The sequence below is a fragment of the Chiroxiphia lanceolata genome, chromosome 5 (assembly GCF_009829145.1).
Source record: "Chiroxiphia lanceolata isolate bChiLan1 chromosome 5, bChiLan1.pri, whole genome shotgun sequence".
Classification (NCBI taxonomy): domain Eukaryota; kingdom Metazoa; phylum Chordata; class Aves; order Passeriformes; family Pipridae; genus Chiroxiphia; species Chiroxiphia lanceolata.
In genome coordinates, this window is record NC_045641.1 from 72,475,308 (window position 1) to 72,491,526 (window position 16,219).

At 45.1% G+C, this 16,219-nt stretch overlaps 1 protein-coding gene across 3 annotated transcripts in view; it reads right to left on the bottom strand.

The window, feature by feature from the left end:
* The window catches only part of RASSF8 (Ras association domain family member 8), an 82,782-nt gene that overhangs the window by 5,328 nt on the left and 61,235 nt on the right, over window positions 1-16,219 (bottom strand). For all 3 annotated transcript variants that reach the window (XM_032688431.1, XM_032688428.1, XM_032688430.1), the window contains 3 exons: window positions 15,154-15,349; window positions 2,596-3,485; window positions 126-270 (listed from right to left, as the gene is read on the bottom strand). In XM_032688431.1, coding sequence (XP_032544322.1) covers window positions 126-270; window positions 2,596-3,485; window positions 15,154-15,256 — 1,138 coding nt within the window. In that variant the 5' untranslated portion in view covers window positions 15,257-15,349. The remainder of the gene's footprint in view (window positions 1-125; window positions 271-2,595; window positions 3,486-15,153; window positions 15,350-16,219) is intronic.

Consider the following 16,219-nt stretch of genomic DNA (forward strand, 5'->3'; position numbering starts at 1 on the left):
TAGTGTTTTGCTGAGGCCTTCGCTAACAGAGCGCTCCCTTCATGGGCCAGTGCTGGCATTAAGCAGTAGGTAAAGGCAGTGCCAACCCCTTCTCCCTCCCAGCCAAGTCATTCCCAGGGCTGCACCTCTCTCCAGCTCCACATGTGGGGCCTCCACCTCCACGGGGTCTGCTGGCAGCACCGTCACCTTCGTTCCCGTCTGCTGGATGAACTGCTGCAGGTTCACCTGTCGCAGCTCCTTTGTCAGCTGCTCCAGTTCTTGTTCCCTGTCCTGTCGGGAAAGAGAAAACATCTGCTGAGCATATAAAGCAGCATTTCAAGGCTCCACTTACAACTGGACAACTCCTTTTGATGAGAAAGCCTCCAATTTTTGAATTCAAATGCAAACTGAAGAATTTAAAGGTTTTCTAATCTCATAATTTAAAAAGTGAGTCAACACTCACTATGACTTACTAGAATCAGACAATCGATTAGGTTGGAAAAGACCTCTGAGATCATTGAGTCCAACTCTAAGTACAGGTGACTGCTGTTATTTTTTATATATTATACTTTTATATTGCTCCTAGGATGACTAGCAGATGTTACTCATATCACCTGAGAAAAATTTTGGTGCATCAGATGTAAGCAAATAAAGGTAACAGTGTGCCCTCTGAAACAATAATCAAGTGAGCAGCAGTCTGGCACCAAATCTTAGTTCTGCCTGAAGTGTCCAGCATGGCTTGGACAGCTCTGATACAAAAGGAGTGTAATTGCTTTCTCTTCTCGTTCTTTGCATTTTTTACTTAAATTTTTATGGACAGAACTTTCTCTCTCTGCAAGTGTTTTGTGCAACGAGGCCAAAGCCTGGCTGGTTCACCAGCCCTTCAAGGCACAGAAGATAACTTAGGATTTTCCTCAAGGCTTTGTACTTCTGGCATGATATGCAAAACTTGCAGCTCTGAGAGGTTACAACAGTCTTAGACTTATTTATTCCCCTCCATGCACAGGTTGAGCTTCATTAACAGAGAGCTGCACCTGGTACTTTTTCTTTCCACAGCCAGGATGGAATTCCTGCTATCTGGCCACAGAGGAAATGGGCTACTCTGATGCCAGGCAGCACATCCATGGGCATTCCAATGCAGCAGGTACTGCTACACCTTTGTTTTGGCAAGAGATAGAGGGTGGGCTGACCTTCTTTTCCCTAATTATCTTGTGTCAGCAGAATAGGATGTGAACTCACACGAGGACTGTGGACGAACAGTTTTGTGGATCTGTCCTAGGAACAGATCATTCATTTGTTACGAGCTTTTGGAGAACCGGATGGAGAAACGGAAACAAAATTTTAAGACTATTCTACAGAAAAATTCTTCACTTTATTTCAGGCCCATTAAACCCTATAACTGGGACACAGGAAATTCTCAACTGTCTTTACTTACTTACTACAGTGTTAATTGTGCAGCTCCATGTTTTATGAGATTGTAACAAAGTTGCCACTGAAGGAAATTCAGGGTTTTTTATTTTTTTTAAAATTACTGAAATACGCAGGTTAGCAGAACTAACATAAATAACTTGTTCTTAACATTTCTCAGCTTTCACAGAAAGTAAGGTTGAAATATCATGCATGTTTTAAGGTCTTAAATTTAGTATCTAATCATGAAACTTTATTGGGATCTTTTACCTGAAAAAGGGTGATTTTTTTTTGTTTGTTTGTTTGCTTTGGGGGGCTTTGGGGGTTTTTTGCACTTAAAATTTTTTTCTACAAACCAGGAGACCAGAGTGCTGCATCTGACCCTCAACTGATCATAACCTCAGATGGTTGGAAAATTACATTACTCAGGTGGCTACAGGAAAGGGATGAAAGAGTTAGTCCAAATTACTAGAAAATTCTCACTAAAAAATGCCACCTTCCTTTTCTTATCACAGAAAATCTAGTGAATCAAAATTTTCTTTCCTTCCTTACTGAAAACTCTATAAAAAACACCCATGCTCAACTTTCCTGTTTCAATTCAGCAGTTCTGTGAATATTAATCATTTAATTTCACCTTGCAAGAAAATATTTCTCTACTTCCTCCCCCCTAAACTCCACAATACAGAGCTCAGTTTACTTCCTCCTGGACTTTAGATTTGTGCATCTTTAGGTTTAGAACAAGCTTGGAAGATCTGAATTTAACCATCAAGTCAGCCAGGAAAAGGGGGATGCTGTTCTTTAAAACAAAAGCCCTGTAAGGTAACAGCTACTTTAGTTCTACATCCATCTATCCAGGTGCTACTTTTGGACTGTTCTTTTTAATTCATCTCTTTTGGTGGCAGACAAACCTAGCAAGGATCAGAAGCTTAGCCTCAGGAAAGGCTATGATGGTGTAAATTACTGTTTTTCATCTCAGATGGTTTCAATGAGCAAATTACACACAGGTGAAATGAAAACTGTCTGCCCTTCAAAAAAAAAGTCTGAAATGCAATCTGAAAATGAAACACTTTCCTCCTTTTACCCCAAGTCACAGTGGAAACTTTCTCCTTTTTTTTTTTTTTTTTTATGGGCTCTAAATCTGCCTGAGAGAAATTTGCCACGATCATGTCTTTGACTTTCCTTTAGCTATGGATAAACACACAGTCTTACCTGTAACTTCTTGGTTGCTTGGCCCAAAGACCTTTCTACAGCTTTAATGCCATTTTCCAACCTCAGACTCTGTTGGCCCTGAATATCAATTTCACCCTTCACCTTCTCGATCTTTTCCTTCACCTCTTCTTCATTCACTTGGGACTCTTGAACTTCCCGCTGCAGCTTCTCTGCTTCAAGGCCACTCTCCATGTTGTGGATCTGAGACACGTAGTCCTTGAGCTTGTTCTCGCACTCCAGGATCCTCTGCCTCATCTCCTGCAGCTGCTCCTTCAGCTGCTTCTCGTTCTCCTGCTCGATCTGCAGCTCGTTTTCCCAGAACTCTTCCTCCTCGATCTCCACTTCGTTCCGTTTGATCTTCTGCTCCAGCTTGAGGATTTCTTCTTCCAGGCTGGCGTTGTACTTCTGCTCCCAGTAGCGGATCTCGGCTTCGTTGGACTCCAGCTGCTTCTCGATGCACTGCAGCTTCTCCGTCTGGAGGTGGATCAGCTTCTTCAACTCGTCTGCTGTCGTTTTACAGTTGTTGAGCACCTTTTGCTTGAACTCGGACTCCTTGCTCTTCCCGAAGATGTCCATTAACCCCTTGGCGCCCCCGGTGAAGGTGAGGGATTTCCTCTTGGGCTCCCTCCTCTTCATGGACTTGTCCCCGGGCGGCCTCAGCTTGGCCAGGGGCGGCAAGCTCTGCCGGTACAGCGTCCTCTCGGGGATGCGCGCCACGCTGTCCGACGTGGGCCGCTCGCTCAGGGAGGGCCCGGTGCGCCGCAGGATCAGCTGCACGTCGCTGGCGTACTGTCCCCACTTGTTGAGGGACACGATGGGGTTCTCGTGCGGCGCCAGGTGCCGCTCCGTGTCCCGCCACTTCTCGATCAGCGTGTACCGCCCGGTGCGCCCTGAGGGGAGAGCGCAGCGTCAGCGCGGCCGCGGGAGGGCGCTGCGGGGACACCGCGGGGACACCGCGGGGACACCGCGGCACGGGACCGTCCGTGTCCCGCACCCCGCACAGCCCAGGGGGTGTCTGTCCATCCCTCATCCCGCACAGCCCCGGGGGTGTCTGTCCATCCCTCATCCCGCACAGCCCCGGGGGTGTCTGTCCATCCCTCATCCCGCACAGCCCCGGGGGTGTCTGTCCATCCCTCATCCCGCACAGCCCAGGGGGTGTCTGTCCATCCCTCATCCCGCACAGCCCAGGGGGTGTCCGTCCATTCCTCCCCCCGCACAGCCCAGGGGGTGTCTGTCCATCCCTCATCCCGCACAGCCCCGGGGGTGTCCATCCCTCATCCCCCCGCACAGCCCCGGGGGTGTCCATCCATCCCTCATCCCCCCGCACAGCCCCGCGGGGCGTCCATGTCCCATTCTCCATCCCCCGCGCAGCCCCGCGGGGTGTCTGTCCATCCCTCACCCCCCCGCACAGCTCTGCGGGGTGTCTGTCCATCCCTCATCCCCCCGCACAGCCCTGCGGGGTGTCTGTCCATCCCTCATCCCCCCCGCACAGCCCTGCGGGGTGTCTGTCCATCCCTCATCCCCCCCGCACAGCCCCGCGGGGTGTCTGTCCATCCCTCATCCCCCGCACAGCCCCGCGGGGTGTCCATGTCCCATTCTCCATCCTCCGCACAGCCCCGCGGGGTGTCCATGTCCCATTCTCCATCCTCCGCACAGCCCCGCGGGGTGTCCATGTCCCATTCTCCATCCTCCGCACAGCCCTGGGGGGTGTCTGTCCATCCCTCATCCCTCGCAGAGCGCCGCGGGGTGTCCGTGTGCCATTCTCCAATCCCCGCACAGCCCCGCGGGCTGTCCCGTCCCTGCACAGCCCCGAGGAGTGTCCGTGTCCCGCCCCACGTCCCCCCCGCGCTGTTCTCGCGTGTCACAGCACACGCTGCCCCACTGACGTGCCCGCACATCCCTGAGCTCAGCTCCAAACCCTCTCCCGTGCAGCAGCAGTGAGGAGCAGTTCACACCCCACACACCAGGGAAACCGCACAACCCCCGGGGCTGCCGCCAGGTTTGGAGGGATTGGATTCCCAGGATCACAGAATAGTTTGGGTTGGGAGCGACCATGTAGATCACCTCGTTCCAACCCCCTGCCATGGGCAGGGACACTTTCCACTAGCCCAGGTTGCTCAGAGCCCCATCCAACGTGGCCTGGAACACTTCCAGGGATGGGGCAGCCACAGCTTCTGTGGGCAACCTGTGCCAGGGCCTCCCCACCCTCCAGCAAAGTTTAAAGCAAGTGACCCAGTGATGCTGGCAACCACCACGTAAATACACCCAGTACAAAGCTCTAGAGGAAGAAAACATGAACAGGAGTCCCACATGTTACAGCCACTGAGAAACATCAAATTTAAGGGAGGAGTGTATGCTGTTAAGCTGTTTCATCAATGAGAGGCAGCTGTTAATGACTGACAGAGCCTCAGTCCCCCAGTTCATGCCCCCCCTGTCCACTGAGACACTGCGGAGAGCCAGCCCAGGTCCCAGCAGTGTGATGCCAGCTCAGGTAGCCCCTGGCAGTGTTGTTGGTGTGACAAACCCTCACTGAGGAGAGCACAGGGACCAGAGTAGCACAGGCTGCCTGAACCGCAAACGATGCACAGGCTGCTCCTCTGGAACAGCAGCTCCCACATTCCCCCTGGGATACTCATCCTTCAGGAAGCAGCTCAAGCCCTTTAACAGTGCTGGGAGTTTTTCTGAGCACTCTGGTGATAGCTTGATATACAGTGAGTGCAGTCTGGTGTGCTTTTTGGGAACAAAACAGTACAAGACTTACGTTTAAGTCTTCATTTGTGCTGCCACCCGACATGCCTAAATTCAGCTCAGGAATCTTCTTCCTCTGATACCCCTCATGGGATTTTTCCAAACCCCTCTTACTACTCTGAGATACAGCACGCTCCAAATGCAGAAGAGAGTTTGCCTTCTCAAAGTGACTTCACTTAAAAGCCACAACAGTGTTTACAGAAAGATGTGAAAGATCAACTGCTTTTAAAGCACACGATGCTAATGAATTTCTGAACAGCTCCACAATTGCCATTAACCTTAAAAACATCATTAACTACTTTAATGCATTACCTATATCCATTTCCATGACAGATGATCATTCAAATGATTTATTTCAGCACATAAGTGCCTAAAATATCTGTCATACATACATACATGACTTGTAGAGTGGAGGAGTTGGAAGAAATGTAGATATCAGTGGTAATACATTTAATGCACTTTTTTTCCCTCATACCACCTGCCCGAGCAACACACTTTTTCCAAAAGGACAAAAATATCCTAATCTTAGGCTGGAGATCTGCCTCCCACCTCCAATCACAACACTCACATGGACTCCTCACCTCAGATTTGTAGGAGACTGTGGTAATTAACCTGCTATGCACCCCCCTAAAATTCAATATTGCCTTACAAAGAGCTTCCCAAGATGCAATTACTGTGTTGGAAATGGCTCCTCTGGTCTCACTTTCTCACAATTAGCTCAGGATGCACGAACAACAACAAAAACTGGCTCTGGAGGCCCTGCCTAGAGAATGGGCAGCTTTGGCTCCTGCCTTATCCCAGAGGTTGCTGGCTGGTCAAGTTCAGAGACCAAAATGTCCATGTTCACTTCCAAGTCAGGAGTGAGAGCTTAAGGATTTGACGGATAGAAATCAACAAAACCAGGCAGCATGAGAACAGCAATCCACCACCCCAAAAGCCTTATAAATAAGTGACTGTAGACAGGCACTGGGGGGGGGAGGGGAAGAGGAAAAAAAGAAAAAAAAAATCTGTCAGTGCACTAACATGTTTGGCCAACACTCTAAGAAACAGATTTAAGGTTTGTTTTAATAAAGTACTTCAAAAACAAGTTTACTATGCCAAGATATAAAGTGAGAGATTTTTGCCAGCTCACAATATTGTTCATTGATCCATGAAGATTTATAGTTTGTTGCAGGCATTGGTGTTGTTGTAGGAAAAATAAACCTAGCGCTGCTTGCCATAGCGTATTAACAATAAATCTCTGAGAAAAAAATTCAGTAAAAACATACCCCAGGACCCAGGACAAAGGCTGCACTTCGCTGCTCTGTTTTGTTACTCTTAGAAGCTTTCAGCTTGTAATCATGGCTGTGTTACTAATGCTTGTGTTGTGTCAGAAACAGTCAAGTTCAAAGCTGTCTGAAAATTGCAAACAGGAGTAGGTACCACTAGGGGAACGAGCAGCGTGCAATTTCTATGCACTCTGCTATTAAATTCATCATTTAAAAGAAATGTAACAACAGACAAAAAAAAAAGGAAAGGAAGGGAGGAGAATAAAGCTCTAACAATCTCGACCAAAAGTGAATTAAAGAATTAAGCAAAGCACTTGCCAAGAACTATTTCCATCTTAGCTCAGGGTTCCAAATCAACACACAGCCCTAAATAATGAACTCAGCACTCAAGAGCCACATAAAAGAAAGTGTTTTGCGGAAGAAATACTTACAGAGTTCAACAACCACACCTGGAGTTCAGGACTGGTCTAAAACAAAGCTGTCCTCATCTGAGATCATTACCCAGGTTTAGTGCTCAGCCTATGTATGATGCAGATTAACAACACCCAGACAACCACAACTGTGATGTTTGCCTGCATTAGAGGGGATTAATTCACAAATGAAAGGGTGAATGAGTTAATTCAGAACTAATGATAGAGTGTTTCAGAACACAGGCGTCCCTGCAACAAACTGCTGGTTTTGATGTGCTACCACTGACAAGGAAAAAAAAAAAGCAGCTTGCCTGGGTTGATGCCAAAGAGCAGCTCCACGCCTGCATGCTGCTTCTTGCCTTGCATGTTGTCCGTGAGCTTTTGGACACAAAAAGCACCTGGCAGAACTCAGCCCCACCTCATTCATGCAAACCTTATCATTTGAAAAATTAAGTTACAGTTGTGTTCACATAATGAGCCTCGTGCCAGCAATGTACAGTATCCCCTAAACTACAGTGTTTCTCCCAGCTCCAGATTACATTAAATCTCATGCAGAATTATGCAGTATTTCCAGATAAAGGTCAGTGACCAGTTCAGAAGTCAATTCAGTGAGCAGCCAAAGCACAGTCTTAGTTGTTGTACTTATGTTCACATGGGTACCTGCCTTGCCAGTGGATCCCTTGTGACTTCTGAAATCTAACTTTAAGAATATGCACAACTAGAAATTATTAGGCCTCTTTTTCTTTTTACTACTTTTCTCAAAGCTTTGTGTTGTTGGGAATGATAGAGAAAACCCGGACAGCCCCCCAAAAAGCATCAGCAGCGCTGTGTTCCATGTTTTCCTGTTCAAAAAAACAGCAATTTGGGGGCTGGTGGAAGCAAAAAGCCTCTACACCCTTCTCCATGGCCAGCAGGTGAAAGGGGGATTCTGTCCCTCTGCCCTGTTCTGGGGAGAGCCCCCTGCAGTGCTGTCTCCAGCTCTGGGGGCCCAGCACAGCAAGGACATGGAGCTGTTGGAGTGAGTCCAGAGGAGGGACACCAAGGTGATCAGAGGGATGGAGCAGCTCTGCTGTGAGGAAAGGCTGGGAGAGCTGAGATTGTTCAGCCTGGGAAAGAGAAGCTTTGGAGGAGTGACTATTTCCAAGGGCCTGGAGTGACAGGACATGGGGAATGGCTTCAAACTGGCAGAGAGGAGGTTTAGATTGGATATTAGGGAGAAATTGTTCCCTGTGAGGGTGGGGAGGCCCTGGCACAGGTTGCCCAGAGAAGCTGTAGCTGCCCCATCCCTGGAATTGTTCAAGGCCAGGTTGGATGGGGCTCTGAGCAACCTGGGATAGTGGAAGGTGTCCTTGCCCATGGCAGGGGGAGTTGGAACAAGATGATCTTTATGATTCCTTCCAACTCAAACCGTTCTGTGATTACTATATGGTCCCCAGAATGAAGACCCTACATGAACCATGATATTACCATCTCAAACCAATCATCAAGAATTTATATCTGTTTTGCAAGACAGCAAATGACAAGCTGTAAGAGAAGTAGGTGTATCTTTACATCTCAATAGCACACTGCATCTGCACAAAGGGCCAGTGTCAAGTTTAAGAGGTTAAGTTCCCACCTACAGCTCCATAAGCACACTAACTTGGGATTGATGTAATTTGGTAATTTAAACACAGATTCCATCACAATGAACAGTGATTAAACTAATGAAATACAGGAACAAGGTAATTGAACATTTTTTTTTAGACTCTCAAGTGGCAGAGTTTTAAATTACACTCCATGAAGGCAGTAGGACTCATGTAACTATTATTCACTTTAAGGTTCTTTATGTGCTTTAAGATTTGCAGCTGACACAGTAGACATGAGTGACTGCTTCTGCTGGCAAAAGTGAAAATGAAACTCCAAAGGAAAGAAGCAGTAGCAGTGTTTCTCAGGCAACACGTTTAGCAGGACTGTAACCTGAGAGGTCATCAATTCTCTTTTTCAGGAATGATTCAACCCTTTAGTCTCTCCCAGAAGTCCATCATCCGCTACATTTAAAGAATTTCAGGCACTATATTTTTTTGGTATGAAGGTAGGATGATACACCATGAGAGGAAAAAAAAAAAAGTACTGTGCCTTATCTTTCCCATCAGGCCAAGCAAGATCCATCTTTTCAGTAAGTGTCTCCCATGCTTCAAGAGCCAGGCCCTACAGCAGTGAGTCAGTGCAAGCAGGTGAGTCACTGCCCTGGTCTCACAGGCTGAAGGATCCTGTCTTCCCTAACAAGGCAATGTAAAGTAAAACATACTTGTATGTGGATAAAAACTTCTAGGAACTCCTAATATGTGGAACATGTGGGTGAAAATGCTCTGCCTTACCAAAGGGACAACAGCACCAACTCCTGAATCCTTGACAGCACTGATAGAAAAGCAATTGCTGGCAATTTTAATCAGCCCAGGGTGATCTGAACTCTCTATCTGTGAAATATGAAGCTGATATTACATTCATTATGCCATACTTAACATCCACAGCAATTTTTAAAAAATGCCAGTCAGGCTACTTGAGAACTCAATAAATACCCAAGATTAAGAGCAAAAAAACCTTCAAAATAGAGGTTAGAGTTTGTGTTACTCAGATTTCTCAACTTGTGCCATATCTGGCACACACATGTATGAATTCTATAGAAAATAAAGAATCAGAGTAGTCCAGTCCTAGGAAGAAATACCCACAGAGATATCCAGGCTCCACTGAAGGCCTGCTGAGTTCTCTGGACAGAGCTGTGCTCCCAGCATCTTTATCAAAACTGCAGCCTTAGTTTATTACCATTATCCTGGCTCTCAAAAGAAGGGTATACAAGCGTTTATCACACCCTGACAACACAAAGCACTTAGACTCACTTCATACTTTCAACTGTCTTTTTCTCTGAGCACCCCGAGGTACCACATTTATTTTAGACTCGTGTCCTAAGTAGGTTAAACAACGTGGAGGAGCAGTTTGGCCGAGGTCAGACAACAAAAGCACATCAAGCAGCCCAGGTTTCTGCTGCAGGCACCAGCACTGCTGTAGAGGTTATCACATCACTCAAGGTGGAGACAAATCACCCCACCCAGCCACTGTGCCTCTGAGAGAGGTTACTGTCACCAGATTTCTGAACCAGAAAGTTCATCACAGCACACAGCTTTCTTGTACTTCTTATCCCTCAATGTTGCTACTTGAAGTGGCAGAGAGCAAAATTTTGGGGTCAAAACACCACAAGTTTTAAGCGATTCTTAGCAGTAAACTACATGATTAATTTAACAATAAAAACTTTAGTTTGTACACACCAAGAATTTCTCCCTTCTTCTAATTCTCTTCAGAGCTGGTGCTGAGGTTCAATTTGCTCGGACTCTTTTCCCTCTCTCTGACAGCCAGCTCTGGCACTTGCTTTAGCAGAAATTATTTGGAAGAATGGCCTGGGTTGGAAGGGACCTTAAAGATCATCTCATTCTAACCCCCTGCCATGGGCAGGGACACTTTCCACTAGCCCAGGTTGCTCAGAGCCCCATCCAACCTGGCCCTGGACACTTCCAGGGATGGGGCAGCCACAGCTTCTCTGGGCAACCTGTGCCAGGGCCTCCCCACTCTCCCAGGCAAGAATTTCTCCCTAATATCCCATCTAAACCTACTGTCTGTCAGTTTGAAGCCATTCCCCCTTGTCCTGTCACTACATTTACTTCCTGTAAAAGGAGTGGTGTGATCTTTCCAGACACAGCTCTGGCTGAGCCTTACGATGCTGTAACGCACATCTGAGACAGCACAGACAAATCTGTGCTTTATTTTCATAAACACACCCCATTTATCTTTGGGGGAAAATACTCAACTGCAATAAAAAAAAAAAAACCACAACCCTGACAGCTGCATTTGTTTAATTTTAAAAAGAGACAGCTGTATTTCTTGTTCAGTGAAGTGTTGCTCATATTCTCCAGCCAGAAAACCCCAAACCCCCAGCACTATTTAAAGCAAGTCTGCCATTTTAATTATTTGCCACAGAAAATTATGGGGAGGGCAGAAAACAAAAGTGCACTTGGGCAAGAAATTCAAACTTTGTGTCTCTAAACTGAAATATTCTCTTTCTAGGAAAGAAACATGTCATTCTGATTACAAAAGATGCATTCTAGTCTCCAGCGGTAAAAGAAATCACAATGAATGCAGTAAAGATCCTCACAGGGGCTGGAAATGGGAGAAGAACACTTCTGAAGGAACAAGACAAGTATATTTGTGATTCCAGCATTAGTCCCACATTCCTTTGGAAGATATTTTTATTTTTCATATTTGAATGGAAAACAACCAATAAAAGCCAATTTAAAAAAACCCAAACCAAACCAAAACCATCCATAGTTAAAGTACATTTGCCTAAGCCATCAGCTAAAAAGATATGCTCACTCTCTTTTAGGATGCCATCTGCTTTTCCCCTCAGCATTATAATGATTTTTTGAGAGGAGTCACTACACTTACACACTCAACTAAGTCCATATCCTACTTTCCATTCCCAAAGTGGTGAGGGCTTATTTTTTCATGATGAAACCATCACTCCTCTTATTTGTACTAAAAGCCAAATTTTTGTAACTTGTAAGCAGCTTGAGTTAAAAAAAAAAAATAAAATAAAGCAGGCCTGGATAAAACTCATAAAAGGTAGTATCAAGTGTTCTTCAAGATCCCAGGGGGAGGTGATTTCATTCTCTGGAAATTTCTAACTGAATAGTTTTATGTCTGTCTTGAACAGAATTCCAGTGACCCACCCTCCATCTAAGGCATTTCTAACTCCTCCTAAATCAGAGACACAATCCATTTTAGCATCCAAAATTAGATCTAGTTTATATTATTCTATCTCACATTCATTAAATTATATACATGTATTTTTAAAATAATCTTTGCTGGGATCACTGAAGGAGACAACTCTCCCTTCTTTTTTTGCTTTAAAGAATGAGGGGGTTTTGAGATTTAATGCAGACCCTTTAACTTCAATCCAAATGGAAATTTAAAAAAAAAACAAAACCAACCCAAACCTCCTTAAACCTCTTACTTGGGGTAGAATCATTTCCTACTCTGCAATGATCAACAGACAGGCAGCAGAAGGACAACATAATGCAAGAATAGGTAACAAATATTATCCATCAGGAGAACAGCCCCAAAGAGAGACTTTTTCACTGAAAGAGCACCAATTTGTAAGGAATAGGCTAAGGAGCATTAGCCAGGCAAGTTAAGTGACAGAACACCATGGCCAAAGGATCAGAATTAGGGTATGGGACAGAATCTCCTACAAAGGGGCATAGGCCAGCACCCCGTATAATTTTTTAGTAAAACAGCCATAAAACATAAAAAAAAAAAAAAAAAGAATACTTTTGTATCCTGAAGTTATTACTGAATTTCCACGACAGGAGGGGAGAGTTGGAAAGTACACATTTGGAAACCTTTTTCTTGTTCTTATCACAGCAGGAGATCAGCAGACAGGGCCCTGCAGTTGATCAAGTGACAGCAAAAGGCAATCCTTGCAATACAAGGAATTCCATTTAAGGCAAACACAAGAAGGGTGACTGGACACTGGAGCAGGTGGCCCAGAGAGGTGGAAGAGTCTCCATGCTCAGCCAGATTCAAACCCCAACTACCCGTGGTCCTGAGCAACCTGGTCTGGCTGACCCTGCTCTGAACAGCAGATTTTCAAAGGTGCCATCTAATCACAGTCCATTCTATAATAATTTTGATTTTTGAAATACACGACAAAGCTTTACTTTTCATATCTCTAGAACAGAGGCAGCTTCATTTGTCCACAAGAAGCTTCTTAACCATGGCTGTCTTAATTCAGATATCTTTGGCTTGTGCTTTCTACAGTGGATATGGCTGTAACATAAGTTAATTTGCAGATATCCAGACACTGCACTTCAAGAAAATTACATGCTTGTTGCAGTTCACACTTCAGATTCAGGTAAGAAGACTGCACTGTGTGGGGGGTATTTTTTAAGTCAATAAACTGTAAGAGGTGATAAAACAAAAAGAGCATCTCAAAAACTTTGCAGACAGACCAACAGACAGACAAAACAATCCTGAGTTCAGCCAAGCTCTGTGGCTGCTTAAGGAGCCAGACTGCAAAGTGGAAAATACAATCAGAGCCAAGTGAGGAGGAAGCCAACTCAGACTGGCTACTTTCCACCACCAAGTGTCAGGTGAGAGCTAGAGGGATACATTTTAATAGATTCCCATTCAAATTCCAGTGACATTTTTTCCTGGTAAGCTGGTACCTACAGCCAAATCAAAGGACCAGACATATGGTTGCTTTTGTGATGAATGGCCTGACAGGAGGGCTGGGAAAGCCCCACCTGCCAAAGAGCAATTTAGGTGGTGTTTGATACTGTCTGAGCTGCCCTAGTGAGAGGGAAGTTATAATGGGTGTTTTCCAGGGAGGATATTTGCCTCAGGAAGGAATTTCCAAGGGATTTTCTTAATTTGGCTCTGGTTGCAACTGAAATTTATCTCCACGTTTCCACTTGGAACCAGAGTTGCCTGCCCCAGATGAACTGGGGATGTGCTACAGAAAAGGAAGCCTGCAGAGCTGACAAAACCTGTGTGTTTCCAAGGCTCATGGAGGCTTACAAGAGTTCAGGCTGATAACTGAGGATACAGAAAAAACCTAAAGAGAAATTACACAGGAGAACATTAAATTACTGTCTAGAACCGAGAGTCTGATGTTTTTTGTGTTGTGGGAGGAGGCAAAGGAAACAGAGTAAAGAGATATTGAAAGCAAGGTAAAGAACTAAAGTATCACAACCACTTTATTATTTCTAAATACATATCACTTAATCATTACTAGGAAATGACCATGGCAGCATAATTGTGTCTCAAAAAACCTACAGGCAGAAAATAAGATATGAAAGCTATTCAGGAACCAATTAGCATTAAATGAAAAGCTGCAAGTAGCACCACCAGTAAAAGTACATTTAACAGTTAAACATCAAATACAAGATTTGACAGACAAACTAACTTTCTAAAATTTTTAACTGAAGCTTTAAAAGTTATTTGATGCATATAGATAAACACATGCTAGCATTGTGTTCGACCCCCTTAGATCATAAAATAAAAAAGTGCCAGCCTTCTACTCCATCAGATGAAAGTAGGTGGAAATGATGTCCAGAAGTACAAATTTAAATAAATAAACATCACAATTTCAGAGAAACTGATTTCATGCTTACAGGTGGAATATCTCGTTGATATTCGTGAGCCTAAGTTATTTTTTATTAGAAAGTTATTATTTTTAAATTGGTTCAGACTGCTAATACAATTTGCAAAACTGCTGGCACACTGAAAAATGCAAAAGTTAGCCTTTAATTTATTAATCTAATTTTAAGTAAAACATAGGCTTTAATGCCTAAATTTAAATAGTATCTAAAGCCAATCATAACTTCTGAGCAAAGAATAAGAATCAGCATGGGAGATACTGAAGGGATGAAGTTGAGGCTTATTCAGATAAAGATATTTCAGATATAAGACCACACAAATTTTTTATAATCTATTCCAAAGAGATGAGTACGAAAATTAAACTCAATACTCATCTGGATAAGACAAGTTATGAAAAATTATCATGCTCTTAGTCACTGAGAAAGATCTGACAAGGCTGTGGAGCCTGAAAGATTTTATTTTTTTCCTCCTAAACTGCTCTGCAAATTGCTAACACTGTACAGACTTCCAAGTTACTCCTGCACACCACAATGAAAGGGTAGGAGGAGAACCTGAAGGATCTATTTCACTGGTCTATGCTATTCCCAGTATAACTGAGGATACTTACAATGTGTATATTTTCAATGAACAGCATTAGAATGCACTGCTTTTATATTCTTTGGTACTCAAAACATTGACAGTATAGCACCTTCTTTATCCAGGCTGTATTTACAATAACATACAGCATATTATTATTATTTAGAGAATAAATTTGTATCGAATGAAAGTTTATAGATTTCAAAGTCTTTCCTTGCTTTCTTTCTAATCTCTGTCAGGTGAAAGATCAAAGGCTACAAGTTTACCCTACAAATTGTACTTTCATACTCAGTGCCCCCTCACCTCCCCTCATTCTAGCTCCGTAAAAAAAGGCTTCACCCCATTTCCCAGCTGGCAGAACTACTCACCAATGGCCTGAGCAAGGGCTATTACAACTTCCTGGCATGTTGTGACCTCGGTGACCCCACACACGATTCTCTGGACTCCATCCACCCATACTTTGAGCTCCATGGTTCACCAGATCATCCAAGAGCCATGGATGTGCATCCGTCAAGTCATACTTGCAGCTACACCGGAGAGAAGGCAGCAGATGCCCTGCAGCAGCTACAGGAGAGAAAAATCCTGGTGTTCATAGCAAGGCATTACCAATTCTGAAAGTTAACAATTTCAGCTTGTCACCTATTTGGTAGGAGAAGCAACTCAGCCTCCTTTCTTTAAATACAACAGGAACCACACACACATCCTCACATTTTGGGGAAACAGTGGCTGGAAAGTGCCCAGCGAGAAAGGCCTTGGAGTGCTGGTGACAGCGGCTGGACATGAGTCCCAGGGGGACAAGAGGCCAATGGCACCTGGCTTGGATCAGCAACAGTGTGGCAGCAGGACCAGGGCAGGGATTGTCCCCCTGTGCTGGGCGCTGGTGAGGCCACACCTCAAATCCTGTGTCTGGTTCTGGACCCTTCAGTTCAGGAAGGACATTGAGGGGCTGGAGGGTGTCCAGAGAAGGGCAATGGAGCTGGGGAAAGGTCTAGAGAGTCAGTCCTATGAGGAGCAGCTGAGGGAGCTGGGGGGGCTCAGCCTGGAGAAAAGGAGGCTCGGGGGGGACCTTACAGGAGGTTGTAGCCAGGTGGGGGGCGGGCTCTGCTCCCAGGAAACAAGGGACAGGACAAGAGGAAACAGCCTCAAGCTGTGCCAGGGGAGGTCCAGGTTGGACATCAGGAGGAATTTCTCACTGAAAGGGTGGTCACGCATTGGAAGGAGCTGCCCAGGGAGGTGATGGAGTCCCCATCTCTGGAGGTGACCAAGGAATGACTGGACGTGGCACTCAGTGCTCTGGGCTGGATGACAAAGTGGGGATTGAGCACAGGGTGGACTCCATGGTCTTGGAGGGCTTTTCCAACCTTAATGCTTCTGTGATCCCACACTTCAGCAATGTCTACCTGTTGTGTAGACATACTAGTTACATTCATTACA